The sequence below is a fragment of the Antedon mediterranea genome, chromosome 11, assembly GCF_964355755.1.
Source record: "Antedon mediterranea chromosome 11, ecAntMedi1.1, whole genome shotgun sequence".
Taxonomy (NCBI): Eukaryota; Metazoa; Echinodermata; class Crinoidea; order Comatulida; family Antedonidae; genus Antedon; species Antedon mediterranea.
In genome coordinates this window covers 7,493,686-7,515,536 of record NC_092680.1, presented here as the reverse complement: position 1 = coordinate 7,515,536, position 21,851 = coordinate 7,493,686, and the positions used below count along the sequence as shown (strand labels likewise).

The 21,851-nt window shown below is 33.0% G+C and overlaps 2 protein-coding genes across 2 annotated transcripts; one reads left to right on the top strand and one right to left on the bottom strand.

Moving 5' to 3' along the window:
* The first annotated feature begins 5 nt into the window (after positions 1–5).
* LOC140063139 (myelin expression factor 2-like) lies at positions 6–11,471 on the top strand. Its single transcript, XM_072109585.1, has 15 exons — positions 6–214; positions 763–995; positions 1,238–1,290; positions 1,898–1,905; positions 2,361–2,454; positions 3,337–3,477; positions 4,030–4,183; positions 4,292–4,341; positions 8,029–8,083; positions 8,630–8,989; positions 9,486–9,572; positions 9,836–10,203; positions 10,518–10,569; positions 11,105–11,203; positions 11,331–11,471. Exons 1-15 carry the CDS (start codon positions 84–86, stop codon positions 11,387–11,389), a joined length of 1,944 nt encoding a protein of 647 aa, XP_071965686.1. The 5' UTR covers positions 6–83; the 3' UTR covers positions 11,390–11,471.
* A 4,487-nt stretch (positions 11,472–15,958) lies between these two features.
* On the bottom strand, positions 15,959–21,783 carry LOC140063137 (junction-mediating and -regulatory protein-like). Its single transcript, XM_072109583.1, has 9 exons — positions 21,684–21,783; positions 20,129–21,126; positions 19,644–19,816; positions 18,656–18,821; positions 18,397–18,569; positions 18,154–18,240; positions 17,661–17,756; positions 16,920–17,352; positions 15,959–16,184 (listed from the first exon to the last, which is right to left on the bottom strand). The coding sequence occupies exons 2-9, from the start codon at positions 21,021–21,023 to the stop codon at positions 15,976–15,978; spliced, it is 2,232 nt and encodes a 743-aa protein (XP_071965684.1). The 5' UTR covers positions 21,024–21,126; positions 21,684–21,783; the 3' UTR covers positions 15,959–15,975.
* Positions 21,784–21,851: the final 68 nt, after the last annotated feature.

The window sequence follows — 21,851 nt, the reverse complement described above, 5'->3', positions numbered from 1 at the left end:
CTCTCTCTAGCGGCAGCTAGCTAGCTATCTTTTGTTGCGTGATAGCCTAGAGTAAGGCCTAAGCTAGGTATAAATTCTTTGGAATGGCGTCAGAAACTGCTAACATAAAAATTGAATCTGGAGCAAATAATGACAATGCCACAACACCACAATCGGGTGGCAGATATCGTTCAAGATCTAGATCTCCTGTAGATCAAAATAAATCTAAGCCGAGGTGAGTTTATATTAACCAACATTTTTTGATAACTCGACTCACGAGTGTGAAAGCGTGGTGGTGCATGCCGATTTCAGAAGGTCCACCACGCCGGGATCGCGAATCAACCAGCGTACGTGTGGCCAGGCTGCGGTTAGCGATACTGGCACTGCTGCCTTTCTTTTGATGATTCTTTCTGTTCTGGCCTAGGCTAGATAAGATAAACTTTATTGAAAAAAACGCTTTTGTATCAGCGGCACACGTTCTTAATTTATCAAGGCAATTATATTATACAAACTAAAAGAAGTATAAAAATAAAATTTAAATAGGGCCTACAGCGAATTATACAAATTTCAAGGAAGTAAATTAAACAGTATTTTACTATTTAATATTATAGACAGTAAATACCATATCATAATGATGGAGTAGGCTTATAATAGTGTTGTCAATTATTATTAACATTATTTAAAGAGAATATTATTTAATATCATATTATACTGTTTATTATTAATAAAATATCTTCAGGTTTAATTTTTTTAGGTAATATAAAATTTCTATGTATTTTCCAGACGCGATAATGATCGACCAAGAAATGACAGAAACAGAGACCAGGATAGGAATCGACGTGACAGAGATCGTGATCGTCGCCCACGCATGATGGGTGATAGGCGAGGTGGAATGGGACAAGGAGGAGCAGGCAGGGGTGGACCTAGGGAGGCAGTTCTTGATAGGAGTGTGTTTGTAAGCAATATTCCATATGAACTGAAATGGCAAGATTTAAAGGATGTTATGCGAAAGAATGGTAAATTTTACTCATACCTGTACAATTATTCTGTTTAGAGACAACCTTCAAACCTGTAGCCAGCGGGATTGAACAAACCCTACTTTCCTGTATGTGTCCTTTTCAAGCTAGAGACCAACACATGGGTCCATAGTAGTAGTACAAATTTCCTTAATTTCCAGTTAAGCTTGAGGACCACAATATATACCTTTATTTAATAGCATTAACAATTTTCGTGATTTGTCTCGTTTTACCTTATTTAGTTGGCGAAGTTACATACGTTGAAATATTCACAGGAGAAGATGGGAAGTCAAAGGTAATAAACAAGTCCGTGTAGTCATTGCCCTCTCATTAGGCTTCATGATTGGTTCATACTCTTTAGCCGCATTGTCTTTTGTTAACACAGTGTGTAAAGCTTTGTCTACACTAACAAACTTTATGTGATAACAAAAAGTGATGTGCCCATATATGAACACGATGATGTCATATTACTACCTTATTTTGGCATATAACTACCATATCCGGGCACATCACACTTTTTTTTTAAAAATAAGAGTAGACAGAGGGTTAGATGATGTTGGCCTTTTTGACAACAAATTCCAACTTTAATATTCTTTTATCATAAATTGTTTGTTGGTCGTGGTAAATTAATATTAAGTGGTTTGCAGATTTGCACAGTTTAGCATTACCCATTACATTATCATTAATAATAATAATCTCTTAAAAATCTTTTATATATTGAATTATTATAAATACAACTTTCTTATTTTCCACAAAGACAAATATGTGCATGTCTTAAATTGATGGTTAAAACAAATGATAATACAAATAGGATAAAATACTGACCAGACAACCCGCAAAACCATTCCATAATGTTGTAATGTAACTTTTTTATTTTTTTTTTATGGTTTGCATTTCATCAGGGCTGTGCGTAAGTATATTTTTTCAATTTTTATATTTTCAGTTTACATAAAATGGTTGTAGAGTTTATTGTAATATCCATTTATCATTTGTTCCTGAAATAATTTATTAAAGATGTATTGTCCCCCTTAAAATAGTATTTTTTTTTAACATTTTCTGTTGAATATGCCATTTTAATGTCTTTTAATAGTTATCCACTTTGACAAAAAATTAGATTGGAAAAAAAAATGTATTTACCTAAAAAAATGTAATTTAAAGCAAAATATAGTAATATTGGCTGCCAGTCAATGGATTTTTGGTTGAATTTAACAATTTATAAGTAAAAACATTATTGTTGTCTGTTTGTTCTATGAAAGTGATTTTATTAAAACTACAAAATAACCTATTCAAAGTCTTATTTAATTAATCTTCATTTTTCATGTTTTTGCACATCTTTAAATATGTGTATATTATTTGTTTATACAGGTTGGTAGAATTTGCCAATAGGACAGATGTTGGTAAAGCTTGTGAAAAAATGCACCGACACGAAATTGAAGGCAGAAACATTGTTGTGAAGGAAGTAAGTTGACTGCCTCTCACAAGCTTTGTTTCTTTTGGTTTTGGCCCTCTTATTTTAATCACTTTATTGTAATTTATTATTGGATGTATTGTCCCTTTGACTAATTTCAAAAAAAATTTTTTTTTTTAAATTTTGAAAAAAAGGGGGTCATTTTGAAGTATCATAATAGTTATTAACTTTCACCAAAAATTAGTCGAAAAAAAAAATAATTTAACCGAAATACAGATGTTTTTTTGTTCAAAAAATAACTTTGACTTCCAGTCAAAGTTTTCAATCAAAACATATCTCATAATGCAACGCGCTTGTTTGGCTACTCTGTATGCATAATCATAAAACTTCTTCGCGATCTGTGTGAAAACACCTTCTCAAACGCGATGAGTTGTAAACAATCCTAATTAGCATCATATATAATGCATACTCATGGTTTGAAATCTTTGTTTACTTTCGCTTGCAACGATTTCCCAGACGAAATGTAATCTAATTAATTTACCTGTTAATTACGTAAACTTGTTGTTTTTGGCTCGATTTTTTCGACTTAAAGTGAATAACTTTAATATTACTTTGATATGGCTAATTTGAATTTAGAATATTTTTTTTTCATTTTTTGTGTTTCAAGGGACAATACATCTTTAACTTAATTAAAGATAAATGTTACTTTTGATTTTAAAGTACATTTTTCAAATACTGTATTTGATTATTTTAACATCCAAGAATATAATTCTTTACAGCCAGCAACTTATTTGAAGGCATCCCACCCAATTCCATTATAAAAACAAGTACTCTCTGGAAACACTAAAAGTACCTTTTTATTTTCTCTATCTACGTCCTTGCCATAAAATAAAAATATAGTCTTTGTCACAATTTTGTTGAAATCTATCACAGGATAGAGATGGTCGTATCACTCGAAAATATCGTCCGCGTGTGCAGGATGAGAAGGCCGCTCAAATGATGTTGACCCCACAAGTGCTGCAACAGTTGAACCTTGAACCTGATTGTGTCAGTGACACCGTGTTTGTCTCAAACGTGAGTGTTATTTTCATACCGATGTAAAAAAAAAGAGTTTGATAAATGTCTTACCATTAACATATACTTTTGATCTCAAAGAAGTGAACATTATAATTACAATACTGTAGTATTAAAAGAAATAATTTGAAAAATTAATATTTGAATGATTTAAAGAAAGTAATTAACATTTAAACCATTGTATACATATAAATTATTTAAACGGTCAACTCTGCCAATACTGGACACCTCTGGGCTGGTCTAATACAGTTTGTCTGTGTTAGTGTTTCTAATGGTAAAAATAAATGTTGGTCCTTTCAGACTCAATGAAGAGAGATTGAGTTTTTAGAGAGTCTGGAATTAAGAAAGTTGACTGGATAAAATTCCTCCTGGTAAATTAGATTTTAACAATTATCAAAAATCTAAAAATGTGTTGCTGTATATTTTCACTGTTGTTTGTACTTTTGTTTTCTACCAGAAACTATTTATGTGTAGATTAGTTGTACAAAAGTAATGTGGTTTTACTTATAATTTGTTTACATACATTCAACTTGCTATAACTTTCTTTTTTAGCTTCCTTATCAAGTAACGTGGAGAAAGTTAAAAGATATATTCAAAATGGCAGGAGAGGTTGCACATGCAGATATCATAGAGAATGAAAATAATGAGAGTAGAGGCTTGGCTACTGTGCAGTTTGAGTCGCCTCTTTCAGCTGTACAGGCTATTTGTATCCTTTGATAAAAGCGTGAACTGTATAATAATGATGTACACAATTAAAAAATGTAGTATTTAATGCTTTACTAGAAACAGTTTTGTTCCTTAACCGTTATTACAGCTATGTTTAATGGGCAAACCCTATATGACAGAACTATGCGTGTCAGAATGGTAAGAGCACTATTGTTATGTTTACTTGTTCCATGGTTTCACTGTACAGAATTGAATGATAATCTAACGATGTTCAATTGCTCTCTAGCTGGATACACTATACATACTCTATACATATTGCAATGGCGCTATATACACTGTACAGTCTATACACTTTTATACAATGCACACTGTACAGGATTTACTCATACTATATACACACTGTACAGGATTTACTCATACTATATACACACTGTACAGGATTTACTCGTACTATATACACACTGTACAGGATTTACTCATACTATATACACACTGTACAGGATTTACTCATACTATATACACACTGTACAGGATTTACTCATACTATATACACACTGTACAGGATTTACTCATACTATATACACACTGTACAGGATTTACTCGTACTATATACACACTGTACAGGATTTACTCGTACTATACAAGGGTGAGGGAATTTCAATTTCTTTCACTTGTCCCCGGACAAGTACCTGCACGGAATTCACTTGTCCGAGAAAAAAATTTACTTGTCCCTCTTTATTGCGCAATAGGCAAAAAATTCCACAAGTGTCGACAAATGTCACGCAAGTGTTTATTGTCTATTTAAAATTCAGCAGTTTATAGGCCTAGCCTAGACTTTTTTAGCCTGCTCAATATTTTGATAAAAATAACGGTCATTTTTAGGTTTTATTTTATTAACACAACAGTGTATAGAGTACTGTAGGCCTAATTAATAAATAGTAGTTAGTAAATAAAAAATAAAAGAATTGAATTACCAAAAAAACTGTGGTGTCTATTATATACAAAGGTATCATAGCCTAGTCATACATGTGAACTGATCTTTGCCTACTGTATGTAGCTATGCCGGCTAGCTAGATAGTAGGTATATTTAAATTATTTTTTTAAATAATTTTTATTTTGTCCAGGCATAATTAAAATTATTTTTTTAAATAATTTTTATTTTGTCCAGGCATAATTAGTTAACAAATAATACCGAATTAATGTAGGTCTGGCTAGGCCCAATACTAATTAAAGCTTGCCATCCAGACACTAGGCCTTAGACAGTCACCATGGAGAGAGAGAAAAATACCTCCAGGCCCCAGGCCATCCTTACTCTAGAAGTTAGGCCTCCTACTCTACAACGGACGGAGAGAGGATGTTTTTGTTATTATCCAAAATTCACTAAATAAAATAGCTTGTTGCATTTCACAGGTAAATTTATAAAAAACATTCTTTTCCCTATGAAACCACTTTATCAATTGTCCGTTCCATGCACGATGTACAGAGAAAAATTTAAATACTGGGCCTACCACATCCTCGCGTGTGTATACAGCTTCCATCTTGATGCATGGTATTTTTGATCAACAATACCTGGTAGAGTCCATTAATTACGGGGGTTCTTTTTAACTGGGCATTTTTTTAATTACCCAGTTAACCTATGTCTCAACCACTGCATGGTCCAAAAATGTTTTAATTACCTCCCCAAATAGAAAATCGTGTAATCTATAATGATGTGACTCAGGTCATTGACCAATCAGTGATGTATTAAATGCACTGGGTTTAATGTGCTTTGAAGAAGCCTGCTATTTTTATTAATGCACATGGCTAACTGTGTTGGCACATGGTTTTCTGTGCTCTTAGTTTAATTTCCTGAATTTCAAAAGTGCTTGTCCTCGGACAAGAGGATACGTCAAATGTGGTTGTCCGACCGTAAAAAACACTTGTCCCGGGCGTCGGGCAAGTGGGTTCGCTCAGCCCTGACTATATACACACTGTACAGGATTTACTCATACTATATACACACTGTACAGGATTTACTCGTACTATATACACACTGTACAGGATTTACTCATACTATATACACACTGTACAGGATTTACTCATACTATATACACACTGTACAGGATTTACTCATACTATACACACTGTACAGGATTTACTCATACTATATACACACTGTACAGGATTTACTCGTACTATATACACACTGTACAGGATTTACTCGTACTATATACACACTGTACAGGATTTACTCATACTATATACACACTGTACAGGATTTACTCATACTATATACACACTGTACAGGATTTACTCATACTATATACACACTGTACAGGATTTACTCATACTATATACACACTGTACAGGATTTACTCATACTATATACACACTGTACAGGATTTACTCATACTATATACACACTGTACAGGATTTACTCATACTATATACACACTGTACAGGATTTACTCGTACTATATACACACTGTACAGGATTTACTCGTACTATATACACACCGTACAGGATTTACTCGTACTAAATACACACCGTACAGGATTTACTCGTACTAAATACACACTGTACAGGATTTACTCGTACTATATACACACTGTACAGGATTTACTCATACTATATACACACTGTACAGGATTTACTCATACTATATACACACTGTACAGGATTTACTCATACTATATACACACTGTACAGGATTTACTCATACTATATACACACTGTACAGGATTTACTCGTACTATATACACACTGTACAGGATTTACTCATACTATATACACACTGTACAGGATTTACTCATACTATATACACACTGTACAGGATTTACTCATACTATATACACACTGTACAGGATTTACTCATACTATATACACACTGTACAGGATTTACTCATACTATATACACACTGTACAGGATTTACTCATACTATATACACACTGTACAGGATTTACTCATACTATATACACACTGTACAGGATTTACTCGTACTATATACACACTGTACAGGATTTACTCATACTATATACACACTGTACAGGAATTACTCATACTATATACACACTGTACAGGAATTACTCATACTATATACACACTGTACAGGATTTACTCATACTATATACACACTGTACAGGATTTACTCATACTATATACACACTGTACAGGATTTACTCATACTATATACACACTGTACAGGATTTACTCGTACTATATACACACCGTACAGGATTTACTCGTACTAAATACACACCGTACAGGATTTACTCGTACTAAATACACACTGTACAGGATTTACTCGTACTATATACACACTGTACAGGATTTACTCATACTATATACACACTGTACAGGATTTACTCATACTATATACACACTGTACAGGATTTACTCATACTATATACACACTGTACAGGATTTACTCATACTATATACACACTGTACAGGATTTACTCGTTTTATATACACACTGTACAGGATTTACTCATACTATATACACACTGTACAGGATTTACTCATACTATATACACACTGTACAGGATTTACTCATACTATATACACACTGTACAGGATTTACTCATACTATATACACACTGTACAGGATTTACTCATACTATATACACACTGTACAGGAATTACTCGTACTATATACACACTGTACAGGAATTACTCATACTATATACACACTGTACAGGATTTACTCATACTATATACACACTGTACAGGATTTACTCATACTATATACACACTGTACAGGATTTACTCATACTATATACACACTGTACCGGATTTACTCATACTATATACACACTGTACAGGAATTACTCATACTATATACACACTGTACCAGATTTACTCATGTGTAGGATTCAGTTGCATTTTATAATTGTTTTTTAAGGATAAAGTTAAAGCTCATGAAGATAATCGTGAAAGACATCGCAAAATGTTACCAAGTAAGAAAATAATTTGGTATTTGTCTAGTATCTTTTTCTTTCATGGTCTTATCAATATTTTTACCAGATGTTGAAGTTGTCATGCTATCTTGCTAATAACAATTACTAATGAAATTTGTAAACTTATGTATATGTAATACTAGCAATTATACCCGCCCCAGGGTGGGTTTTAAAATTAGTTTAAAGCCTTCTCAGTACATGACACCTGACGCCAGTACCTTCCTATTCTCACCAACCCCCACCCCTCTTCAATAACACCCCACACTCTTTTTAAAAAACAAATTCTTCCCAGGACAAATTCAATTCAACTTGAAAGGGTATACATAGCGACGATGGGCCTATTAATTAAAATTTGTATAACGAACTTCAACAAACAAACGTAAAGACAAACAAACACTCTCACTTATAATATAGGTATAGATGTACTGAATCACAAACATAATATTATGACAAGTTTCAACTACTCTTTGTTTATCGTGGGATTAGTATTTTTACTATTCTGATTTGATATTCTATTTTCATCTCATTTGCATTTATATTTTCCAGGTGGTTTAGGAGGCTTAGGTCCCACATTGGACATGCTTGGACCAAACAGTGGCGGTGGAATGATGGGACCCATTGGTGGTGGGGGTAGAGGGATGGGCGGCGGTTTTGACATGGGAATGGGAGGTGGGCAAGGGATGGGAGGTGGGCAAGGGATGGGAAGTGGTATGGGGATGGGCACTGGAGGAGGAGGTATGGGGATGGGCACTGGAGGAGGAGGTATGGGAATGGGCACTGGAGGAGGAGGTATGGGAATGGGCAGTTCAGGCATTGGTCTAAGTAGCAGTCTTGTTGGTGGAAACAGTAGCATGGGAGGAGGCCTTGGGGGAAATCTTAACTTAGGACTGGGAGGAAGTCTATCAGGTAAGGAATTCTGTATGTGTACTAATATCATGTCAATTGGTTTTAAATTTCAAGAAAGATCCCCATAGCCTACATGGGGTTATTCTGCTATACACAGCTATAAAATCATTTAAATATTATTTAATTAATTCAAAATCACTATACAGAATATAATTTATTTCTTTCTATTGTTACCATTTTAACATATAGTTCCTAGAATTAACACCAAATCTTATGGACAAAGGTCTTTTATGTTCTCTGCTGCTTCTCTATGGAATTCTCTCCCTCGTCATTTTACTAAATTAACTTCTATTGCTATTTTTAAAAAAGAACTTAAAACGCTTCTTTTTAACATCCAATATAAGCGCCTTTGATTTTTACTTCGGTTTAGTTGATTCTGGCGCTATACAAATACCTAAATTATTATTATTATAAATTAAAGTTGTTATTATAAGTAAACATTTCTATATATTTTCATACACGCTTTAACATGTATTATTTGTTATTGATACTGTAGGTGGCGGAATGGGTAGTCTTGGCAACAGTGGACGTCTTGGCAACAGTGGACTTGGAAGTATGAACAGTGGAGGTATGAGCCTAGGAGGTATGTCAATTACTGCCATTATAAAAAATGTGCCATATTTCTAGCTCAAACTATTCAACTAAGCTCTATAAAAATTTACTGAAAATGGATAAGGTGTCTTCCTTGCATTTTTTTCTGTTTTAACTAAATGTCAACAATTGCATGGATAATGCCTTTATTAAACAAGATGAAAATGTCTCCAGAATTAGTTAATCAAACATTTTGTGATCTCATAATTGTCTTGGAAATAGGAGTTATTATAAAGCAATGTTTTTCTGTTAAAGGTGGCGGAAGTGGAGGAGGAAGTTTTGGCAACGGACTCAGTAGCAGTGGAATGGGAAGCTTTGGTAGTGGGGGAGGGGGAGGGTATGTTGGCAGCTCAAGCCTTGGAAGCTCAAGTATGGGCATAAATAGTTTAGTAGGGGGTGGTGGTGGGTCAATGGGTATGAGCAACACAGGGATGGGCTATAATAATAACTCCAACATGGGCTCAGACATTGGTATGAATTTGTCTGGTGGTAGAGGTGATTTTGGAAATTTTGGTGGCAATTCATCCATCCTTGGAGAACCAAGAGGCCAAAACTTACGAGATTCAGGTAGACAGAATTTTAGAGATGGTGGTGGTTCAAGTTGCTCTATACTTGTAAAAAATGTAAGTATCGTGTTTACTTAAATGTGAAGTTTACCTCCAAACACTACTGGTAATCTTGTACCTCCCTGTCAATAGAGAATCCACATACTGTATTAGTGGAGTGGTTAGGGCAGGACGCCATCACTCTCGCTTTCAGGGCATTGCTTCATGACCAAATCCGGGATTTTAAAATTATGATATGAAGTTTTCAGCAAAAATGTCCTATGTCCACTGTTTGGGGTGTGGGGGGAACCTTGAACCCACGTATACTTGAGAATGAGAACTTTATTTATGAAAACAACACTTAAACTTAAATTCTGTTTATTATTTTCCAGTTACCTTTCTCTTATGATTGGAAAAAGTTGAAGGATAGCTTTAGGCACATTGGTAAGTTTATTTCAAATTTAATCTAGACATACTACAGTAAAACCCTTAAGGGAACACCATTTAGACCCTCAAAAGTTTCCCTGAATATGGATTAGTCGTAGTGTTAAAGAGGTATTGTCCCCTAAAAACATGAAAAATGAAGATTAATTAAATCAGACTTTGAATATGTTCTTTTGTTGTTAAGTTAATCACTTTCATAGAAAAAAACTGAAAAAAATAAAGTTTGCACTTATAAAATGACATAATAAATTGTAAAATTCTACCAAAAATCCATTGGCTGGCAGCCAATTTGACCATTTCTTGCTATAAAATCTAATTTTTGGTCAAAGTGGATAATTAATATGTGAAATTAAAATGGCCTATTCAACAAAAAAATGTTAAATAATTATTTTTTCAGGGGGACAATATATCTTTAAATTGTTCTTTATTTAAACATATATTTCCTCGCGTCTGTTTAACCAGAAAGTGTCCCGTAGTAGGTATAACATACTGGTTCTACTGTGTGACAATTTCTTTAAAATTGTGTTTATTTTAGCTCCAGTAGTGTATGCTGAAGTTCGTACCGAGAATGGACGTTCTAAAGGTTATGGTCTTGTGAAGTTTGAAGTTCCAGCTGACGCCAGAAAAGCTGTCGGTATCCTTTGTATAAAATCAGCCTCTCTATTGTTATGCATATCACTACCCTGTCCCATGGGGATTTCCCTCCAGCATTGTTAAGGAAATATATTTTTGTTTTGTTTTCTTTAACATATTTATCACAGATGAAATGAATCGTGTTCGTTTTGACGGTCGGGAAATTGTGGTTCAGATACATCAATAGTTCAGTTTCGAGGTCCTGCCTATATATGGTTATTTTTAGTCATCTGGTATGTCTCGTTCGTTGGGAATCTCTTCCGTGGAGTCATTTCCTGTGGTTTTAGAAAGTGTTCTGTACTCCTGCCTGAAGGGTCTTTGTTCTGTACTCCTGCCTGAAGGGTCTTTGTTCTGTACTCCTGCCTGAAGGGTCTTTGCTTTGGGGATGTCTACTTTTTGTCAAGCATTGTGTCTGAAGAATTTTTGTAAATAACTGTCTAAGTGTGTTTTTTTTTTTTTGTAGAATTATTGTAAAAAAGTAAGCAGATTTTTGTAAACTGTTCCTAGATTATTTTTTGTATTTTATGGACCAATTTAGAGTTTTATCACCTGAACACAAGAAGTTTCATGATATATCGTCGCCAATGGAATGTTTCATCTTGCTTGTACATTGCTTATTTTTACTGGATATTTTTCTCCGATTCTAGCATGTAGTTGGTCTCCTGTTTTCATTTTATGAAATTTACATAATACCTGAATTTTATTTATGCATTATTTTCACTCGTACTAAAGTTTTTCCATAATGGTTAAAAGAGCCTATTCTGATATTTTTTTTTTCTACTTTTCTTCTGAGTGACAGTTAGTCTTATTTTTGCAGAAATCTATATAAGATCAGAACAATATAGATATTTTAAAGTAAGTATTTTTCTGACTGTTAATAAATGGTAATGCCTGGCAACATGTAATAACACCCTGTTAAATATTCATAATTCATTTTACAAAATTGTATTTTAGGTATATTTTGTCAGTATGTGGAAAATTCTCAGCTTTTAAATGGTCATATTTACACTCTATTAGTACCTCAGACAAGTGTAATCTATTTTTGATGTGTTCTGTAGTTAAGATAAATATGTAATTATCTTCGATTTCATGTATATAAAGACAGTACTTTGAGAGTGTACCTCTGCTACATTGAGCAGAATATTAAAACACAGCAGAAATCATTTTCTTTCGGCCAGTCGTAATTTCATTTGGGGAAGGTAAAACTGATGCTTACCATGGATCTAGAAAATCTACTGGTTTCCGGTTTGTTATTTGATGAAATTTCAACTAGAAATTACTTCCCCCGTCAGTCCTTGCATTGTACTTTATTTAGAAGAATTTATATTATGTAATCATTTGAGAAATAAAATGTCAAGATTAGATTAATACCACAAAGTTTATTAGCTAATTAAAAACTGAAACTTCTTCTTGAGCCTTTATAATAACCATTTTAGCAGTTTGTTTTATGAATCTGAAATGTGTTGCTGTTTACATCAGTTTTTAAATTGGTTGGTAGCTCAAGAAATATTACAGCATTGATAACAAAATAGATTGCAGATTAGATTATACCGGATTCAACCAGTTCTAACTGGTTTTATTGTGTCTATTGTCAGTATGTTGTCTACAGCTTTTCCAACATATCTTTGCTGTACTTCATTAATAGATGTTGACAAAAACCGTAATATCTTGTGATTATGGAATAATTTGCTTTAGTATAGAAGCTAGTCTTTAGTATCTGCTTTGTATTTTAATAAATGTGCTTGATAAAGCTCAACAACATTTTTTTGGTGATATATTTTATCTTCATTCATCTAGTCTTGGGAGACTTTTTGTTGTTGAATGTTTTGAAGTTTTATTTTTCTAACTTAAAAAAAAATGAAAAATTGGGTACTATTTTAATTGTGTGTTTATTTGTAATGACACTACCACTTCAGGTAGATTGACTTTACTGTACTTGCGTTTATTGTATTTCGCGACGTGCGAATTTGTTGAATCCAACTTTACTTTATGTGGTCAATTTAATATTCTGTATATTTTTTTTCACATTCTCTAAACAATATTTGTAAGGCTTTTGGAGGAAATCTTGCATTGCAATATGGTTGGTAAATCAGAAATGAAATTATTGTATGTTTTTAGATGTTTCACTGCGGACTGGGACGTCCCATCGAAAGCGATTGAGTTTGCTTTAGGAGTCCCTTGGGTCTAGCATGTGTGATGTATATGTTATTGTATTGTGTAAAATTCGGAATAAATTGAATAGTATAAAACTTTACTCCAAATAATGCAAGGGAAGCTGGGATTCAACAGTCCAATTTTTAATGCGTGGTTTTGTCAATTCTAAATTGTGAAGCAGATGTTCCAATTACAGTAATTCAATATTTTGTTATCATTTTTGTTGTGTAGTCATCTGATTTGGGTTGGAGTTCCAACGGTTTCCAATTTAAATTATAAAAACAAAACACAAACAAAATGCTATTGTAATTGGTTTGAGATGAGTATACGTATTTCACCTACTCTTCTGCACAAATGGAGTCTGCAATTATTCAATGAAGAGAAAAGCTATGTAAAATATATTTAAAGTGTATTTGATATCTATACTTCAGCTGAATGCTTCTTTGAAAATGCCTTTTGTGACAAGTCACATCATGTTGCATTTAAATATTTGAATGATAGCCAGTAAGTTAAACATCACCTCTGCCACTTGTAAATAGTTATAAATATACCTAAGAATTCACATAATGATGTACTGAATGGCTAGGGCAGACGCCGTAACCGACCGACTTGCCTCATGGTTCTGGTGATAGAAAGTCTTCTCGGTTCAATGTGCATTTGTTTACCCTTATACATTTAAAACCTTAGTACATCCTTCAAGATGAGTAGGGGTTTTAGGCGCATGTTTTAGCTGTCGAGAATATGGTGTGACCCTTGGAATGTTATTGAAAATCTTAACGTCTATTTCGCTTTTCACTTCAAAGTGCATTGTTTGAGACTATGGTATAATTCGCTATATCAAATGTGGGTACGTTTTAGTAAAGAACACATCAACTAGAAATGTTTTTGTTGGTTTGCCATAACACAAAACTTCACAAAATAAATATAGTACAGTACTAGTATTCATGTTCTACATAAAACGAATGGATTATTCTTTAGTATATTTTGTGAATAAGCATTGACAATACTGCATCTTGAGACAAATGATACATTGGCTTGCTAGCAAGAATGTGTTAATTACTGTAAATCATACAGCTTCAGAAAACAACAATATTATCCACACTTTGTGTGTATCCCGTCTGACTGTGTTTTGTGGATATTGTTTTTTTCGTTACAAAACCTGTTCATTTTTGTTTGAGTGGATATGTATTATTACAGCGACATCATGTTGACTTGCACAGGTGTTCTTTACAGCGTTCGTGTGCGAAGTCTGTGCGTTTATTACGATTCTTGATAACTGCATATACCAATTCAATACATGGTCAATTTTCTTGGCAGAAAAATGAAATGAATTGATTACATTACCAAATACTGTACATGGATGTATCTATTTTGGTTTTTGTGTTTGTATTTGCCAAGTGATTAATGAGACAAATTTCAAAGAGGATTGGACAATATTCCTTGATAATTTAATACAAATTATTTTTGGAGATAAAATGTGATTTTTTTTATTTTGGTATGCTAAATTCATTATTTATTTCGAGTTGAAATCTGGTAATGTTATCAATGATCTTTAACATTTCTGGGTTTAATCAATCTGATAACACAAGTAATCATGACAAACAAAGGTAAGTTATTTATATTGATTTAATTGTAATCACAAATTGGAATAATGGAAGAACAGCAAAGAGCTTCAATAATTAATGCTAGTTAATGAATTACAGTAAATTTGCATATTAATAACAATATGAATCTAAAACTGAATACACTAACAAACTTTATGCGACAAAAAGATGTGATATGCCCATATATGGACACGATAACATCATATCACTACCATATTTGGGCACAGCACACTTTTTTTATAGTGCAGATGGAGCTTAATATTCATTCAATGCATGCTCCTGTTTCAGAATGCCCTTTTGACTCCACATCTGCGTAGTCGTGTGTTGCGTTAATAAAACAAAAGTTTGCTATTGTGCAAAAATGAATACTATTTAAAAAATTACAACTGTATAATCTCTGTATTTTGATTTAAATAAAGAATTGATATGATTTGATAGTTGTTTTTCATTTGTTATGAGCAAAAGAAATGTACACATAGATTTGATTGAATTGTAGCAAATTAAACTTCATTAAGTATTCAAATACAAAGTAAAATACCAATTAAATTTATATGTACAGAAAATAAAATCCAAGTCAAACTATGCAACCTTCCCAATATGTTTTTATATATTAATATTTGTCTGTATATTGTAATCCACTCAAATTGCATGTATACACAGTTGTAAATGTAACCATGGTTAATAAGATTGTGAAAACCAGGCTACTACTGACTTCACAACCATAAATTTGTTGAGCGTTGGATCTTCCCAGATCTAGGAAAGTCGCAGGCGGTTGGTACAATGATATTCTTATTTACTTTTTAGAGGGCTCCTTTCACTTGCCCTCTGATCCACCACTAACTTGTAAATTTGAATTGATAATTATTTTTATGCACAATAATAATTTTTCAAATCAAAATTTACAATTTTATATAAATAATTATGTAAATATGTCTAGAAATAAAGTATTAATATAATCTATTTGAAAGCGTCAAACTCCATACTGTTTCACTGTTCAGTTTTGGAAATTGTTACTTTAAGCAAAAGAATCGGCAAATTCATTGTCGTCTTCAACATCAGATTCACCGTCCTCTGGATTCATTTGTTTATTCATTACGTCTAACCTGTCCTTAAGAAACATAGCAGAATCGTATGTCAACGATGGCAAATTCTCTTCTCTTTCTTCGTGTTTGCGGAGTTTGAAACCACCGTTTTGAAATATCAATGCTATTTCACTTACAACATCTGTTTGAAAAAATAAGTGTGTTAAAATTTGGCCCACAATAAGGAGGTTTCACTACACTAAGAATACGAAAACGGATATGTCATACAACGTTTTCGTAAGCCAGTAAAATCTCTTTCGCATGGCAACGAAATATTGACGGCGCCGTCTAAAATATAACCGCGGTAAATTTGAACAAAGCGCAGACAAGAAAATAGTTGCATGCCTATAAATAAGAATACATTTTGGACCAGTGGCAGTATTCATTGTTTTTTGGCTAAGAGAAAATAATGAATGAGGGTACGTTTATTATTAGAAAAAGAACGACGTTTTGACTCCATCAAGGGGTCATTATCAAGTCCAATGAATACAATTTTAAAAACAACTAATTAAATAACACAAGCCAAGGGTCAAACTTTAAATAACAAGACCTATTGTCTAACATCCTGTCAAATGAAAAGCTTAGCTTTGTTAATTCAGACTAGGTTTTAATTGTCTGATATACAACATTTCATAGATAAGATAGTCAAATTTGTTTTTGCATTTCCTAAGTATACTTGGCTTGTTTTATTTAATTCGTTCTTCTATTAACATTTATTCATTGGACTTGATAATGACCCCTTGATGGAGTCGAAACGTCGTTCTTTTTTAAGCGTTATTTTTCTAATATGTAGAGAAAATAATATTTTGAGAATTTCATTGTGATTGGTGGATACAGCCACCTGTCATTTATTGGTTTGAAATTGGAAACCACATACCAGTTGGATTGCCCTTTTCTTTCAATGGCTTGTCTGAAATCTTGCGTAAATTAGCTTTTCCAAGTCGTTCCCTAGCTGCAACAATGTTCTTCGCATCAAACGGTAATCCACTGGAAGGGACATCTTCTGGCTTTTTGCTCGCGTGTTTAGCAATTGGTTTACTTTTTGGAAATGTTAGTGGTAAACCTTGGACAGGAGGGGGCGGGGGTGGTGGAGGTGCTAAACTCGGGACAGGGGGAGGAGGCGGAGGTGGTGGTAAGTTGGGAAGGGGAGGTGGTGGTGGTGCAGCAGAAGGTGCCATGCTTATTGATTGTTCATTAGACACAGGAGGTGGAGGAGGAAGGCCTGATGGAGGGCCAAACTGATTTTCTTCATTGTTAGGTTTTTTTCTACCTTTCTTACGAGTTTTTAGAATGCTTGGTGATGGGTATTTCTACAAAGATAAAACCACAAACTTGTAAGTAAATGTACTTCTGTATGTGATAAATGTAAACAATTACTAATCTAGGTTCTGGACTGAAATTAGTAGAAATATAAATATTTTAGCACATATGACGTTTCATACGTATATATTTTCAGACAAAAATCAAATTCCAACTGCCTGGTGGACGGACATAAAGAAAATAAATACAGACTAAACAATTACATAAACCAAATGTGTGTTTAAATGTTTTGGTTTGACTCAACATTTAATTTGAAACAAAAAATAGATTAAAACACAAGATATTACGTAATGCATACCATGTTGTGTTGTTTTAAGCGCTGCAATGTCTTCTGTCTTTCCGCATCAATGAATGCTTTCATTTCTTTCTCTTTGGCTTCTTTCTTTTCCTTTTGCTAGATTTTTTATAAAATAATACATAATTTAATCATCTTGAAATATAAACATACTGTATAGTAACTAGTTGATCACCCTAAGTCTAGTGTAGACCGAAGCTATAGATTCTGTAATCTGTGCACCAATATTTACAAAAATATGTAATAGTAATAATATAAATTCAAAGGCAAATTACTGAAAAAAATGACAATGCTGTGGGTAGCAGTGGCTGGATCTCAATGGAGATACAAAAAAAAAGCGAAAAGCTAAATCAAAACAATAAGTAAAACGGCCAGAAAAGTTAGCAGAGCTTTTGGGCAACACTAGCCCTTCATCAGTGCAGTAATAATATACTTATTTCACATAATCATTCTTACATTGAATTGGTTGGATTTAAACAGATATTTTAACACATACCACTATTAGTTTACGATGGTCTGCTAGCTTTTGCTCTTGAACATTCTTCTCTTTCGACTGGGTTTCGTAAGTAGCCATAAACATTTGCTGTAAAAAAAATATCAACAATGAAAACCGATTACTGCAGGCCTACTTTGTGATTGTCTCAATCTAACTAAAGTAAAAACCGAGGAAGATTAGTATGATACAGGCTTTACACTATAATTTCCCATTATTTCACAGGAAGGTGTACTTTTAACTTACTTTGTTATTTCTGATATTTGCTTTCTTTTTTCGGACTCTGCTTATTTTTGCTGCCACTTTTCTAAGTTGTGGGTTAATCATCATCGATGGCCTTTCAACTTCATCATCATCTTCCAGTCCATCAAAACTCTCATAAGCATCGTAGAATTCATTTTCTTCCTTTTCTCTCTCGTCTGATTAAAAAGAAAGAAGTTTGATTGCATGCTGATGTCATAAAAAATGATTTTAAATGTAAAAAATACAGATAAAATGTCATTACCCTCAATTTTCTTTTTTATTGTTTCTTCTTCTACTTTCAGTTCATTTTCTTGTTCTTGTAAAATCGCAATTTCTGTGTCATAAACCTTCATTTGTAGTTGTTGATGCTTTGTTTCTAATTCTTCTACTTGCTTCTTCAAGCCACTTCCTTCTTTAACCATTGCAATCTAAGATTATCAGTGGAAACTTAGTAATAACATACAAGATGGCATATAGGAGTATTTATTAGAGAAGTTTGTTAGCCAAGACTGCTAAAGGCCAACTCAGATTCGGTATCATATGACAAGCCCCGACGAAATGTCGGTGCTGTCCTAGTTGAATCCTGAAAAGACTAGTTGTCTTAACTATTGGGTTGATGGTTTCTATATTTGGACAGTAAAAAATGTATGGATTTATTGACTTTGACATCAGAAAGATCAAGATAATTTAGTAAAAGTATAACAAAGATCAAGATAATTTAGTAAAAGTATAACAAAGATCAAGATAATTTAGTAAAAGTATAACAAAGATCAAGATAATTTAGTAAAAGTATAACAAAGATCAAGATAATTTAGTAAAAGTATAACAAAGATCAAGATAATTTAGTAAAAGTATAACAAAGATCAAGATAATTTAGTAAAAGTATAACAAAGATCAAGATAATTTAGTAAAAGTATAACAAAGATCAAGATAATTTAGTAAAAGTATAACAAAGATCAAGATAATTTAGTAAAAGTATAACAAAGATCAAGATAATTTAGTAAAAGTATAACAAAGATCAAGATAATTTAGTAAAAGTATAACAAAGATCAAGATAATTTAGTAAAAGTATAACAAAGATCAAGATAATTTAGTAAAAGTATAACAAAGATCAAGATAATTTAGTAAAAGTATAACAAAGATCAACAAAACTAGTCTCTGAGAGGGTTGAAGAAAAGTCATTTAGTTTATGAGCATGATCAATTATAAAATAGTTTATTCATCCTGTTTTCCAAGATACAGTACTGTACCTCTTGCTGTATTTTCTCTTGCGAGTATTTATACTTCTGTTTCTTAGCTTCAAGCTGCTGTTTCTTTTCTTCTGCCAACACTTGCTTCAGGTTGTTGAGTCGCTCCTGGCCATACACTTCCCAAGTAGATCTGCCAAACTTTGGTTTATCTTCCATCATGTTTGCAACTCTTCCTGTAGAATAATAATTTACTTTAAATTTACAGGTATGTTTCCATGTTTGATCCCAAAAAATGACCGGGGTAGTAATATTATTATATTATTATTCCTGTAATGGTTATACAATATTTAATTTGCAAAAAGGTTGAATATATACTTGTGCACACTGTGATACAAGAAAAAGAAAAAACAGGACTTTCAGATATCCAAGGTTGCTTTTATGGGTGCATGGGGGAACGACAGGTGCAATGTAGAAATTAGGCTGGCTAGCTGGCCTTAAAAACTTTAGAATTACAGCATATTGATATTTAAAATATATAGGCCTACCTTTACTTAATTCAACACATTTTGTGAAATATTGAACTTTCAAATCCTGTATCCTTTCTATTGCCGTTTGAAATTGATCCATCCACATGTGGTAGTCCTCCGCCAGTTGCTTTCGCTTCTCCTCACTACGATATTCATCTTGCAGATTTTCTTTAATCTCAAATTGTTTACTGTATGCCAACTCCCGAAGATCTAAAAATGGTTGAATCTTCAGGTTATATAGTTCTGCTAAGCTTTGACACAAATCAGAAATGACTTGATCTTCTTTTTCATAAAATTCCTTCATTTTTTTCATGTTATCAGCATTTGTTTTTTCAATTTTTAATTGTTCATACTTGCTTTGTATTCTTGTGACATCATTTTCATATTCTCTCTCTTTAAGTTCTCCCATATTTTCTAGATATTTCTCAATGCATGTATCAACTTCAAAGAGAGTGTCAATAAGAAATTGCTGATCACAGATGTCTGCAGCGACATTCAAGTACTGTCGAACTGCAATCTCTACTTCATCTGGTATGACTTCACTCTGGAAAAAAAAGCTCCAAACACCTCTTGCTTCATAAGGTAAATATGGAGGGTAGTCTTCCATAGCAGGGCTTAAAAGACATAATTGCTCATGCGCGTATTGTACATCTTGAAAAGAAAATAGCCCCGTCCAACACTTTTCTTGAATTTCATTGTTTTCATTTGGGGGAGGGGATGTAGTTTTCTTTGATAATGTGTTGAACCGTTTCTGTACAAATCGGACTTTCTCACGACGACATGTTATTGCTAGTTTATGATGGTGTTCATTCCAAGCAACATCGAACTTGAGCTTTCCACGTGGCTTGGCGTCAAATGCATTTGTTTTCACAACCTCCCAATCTTCGTGGCTATTCATTCTCTTAAGTGACATGATTCAGAGTTAGTTTGTTCATCTATTAAATATCATATCCCACACCCTATCCTTATCCTTTTGATTTGTTGTTTCTGTGTACACACGCTATTTACTGAGTGAGCTAAACAGAAAAGAATGATTTTTTTTAATGATGAAGGATGAAGTATGGATACCATGGTACCGTAAGTATTAAAGACAACGGATATATATCTTTTTTAATATTCTAAACTTTTGGTGTCAATATCTAAATAATAAACAATGTTTTAACATGTTTTCTTATTTATCATACAAGATAATATCATTATACCGTTTACTGTACTAAGACCATGTAATAGCTACATGTAATTTTTCTGTAGTTATACTTATACTTATTATAGTAGTATTAATAGTTAGTAGTAAAAGTAGTAGAGCGTACACCATGGACTATACCATAAATAATCTACTCTAGAGAGACTAGAGAAGATGTAGGCCTAGGCTAGATAGAGGAGAGTATTATTATTAAATAATAATTAATATACTAATAGCCCTTCTCTATCTATTATACTATTGAATATTGATAGGCCTATAGAGGCCCTATCTATACTACTGTGTAGTAGTGTATGTAGGGTCTCTGTATGTAGTACTGCTACTCTAACTATCTATAGATATATGGCCAGTGTACTAAGTTATGTTACTCACCTACATTCTGTACATTATTTAGTTCAGATCAATTGTATGTAAGGCCTAATTATAAACAAATAGGGTCTAAAAGTCCACTTTAGCTCTTTAAATTTGTAGCTTTGTTTACATTTTTAATAATATCAATTACGTCATTGTATGTCAAAGGTTAACCTTATAAATATAGCA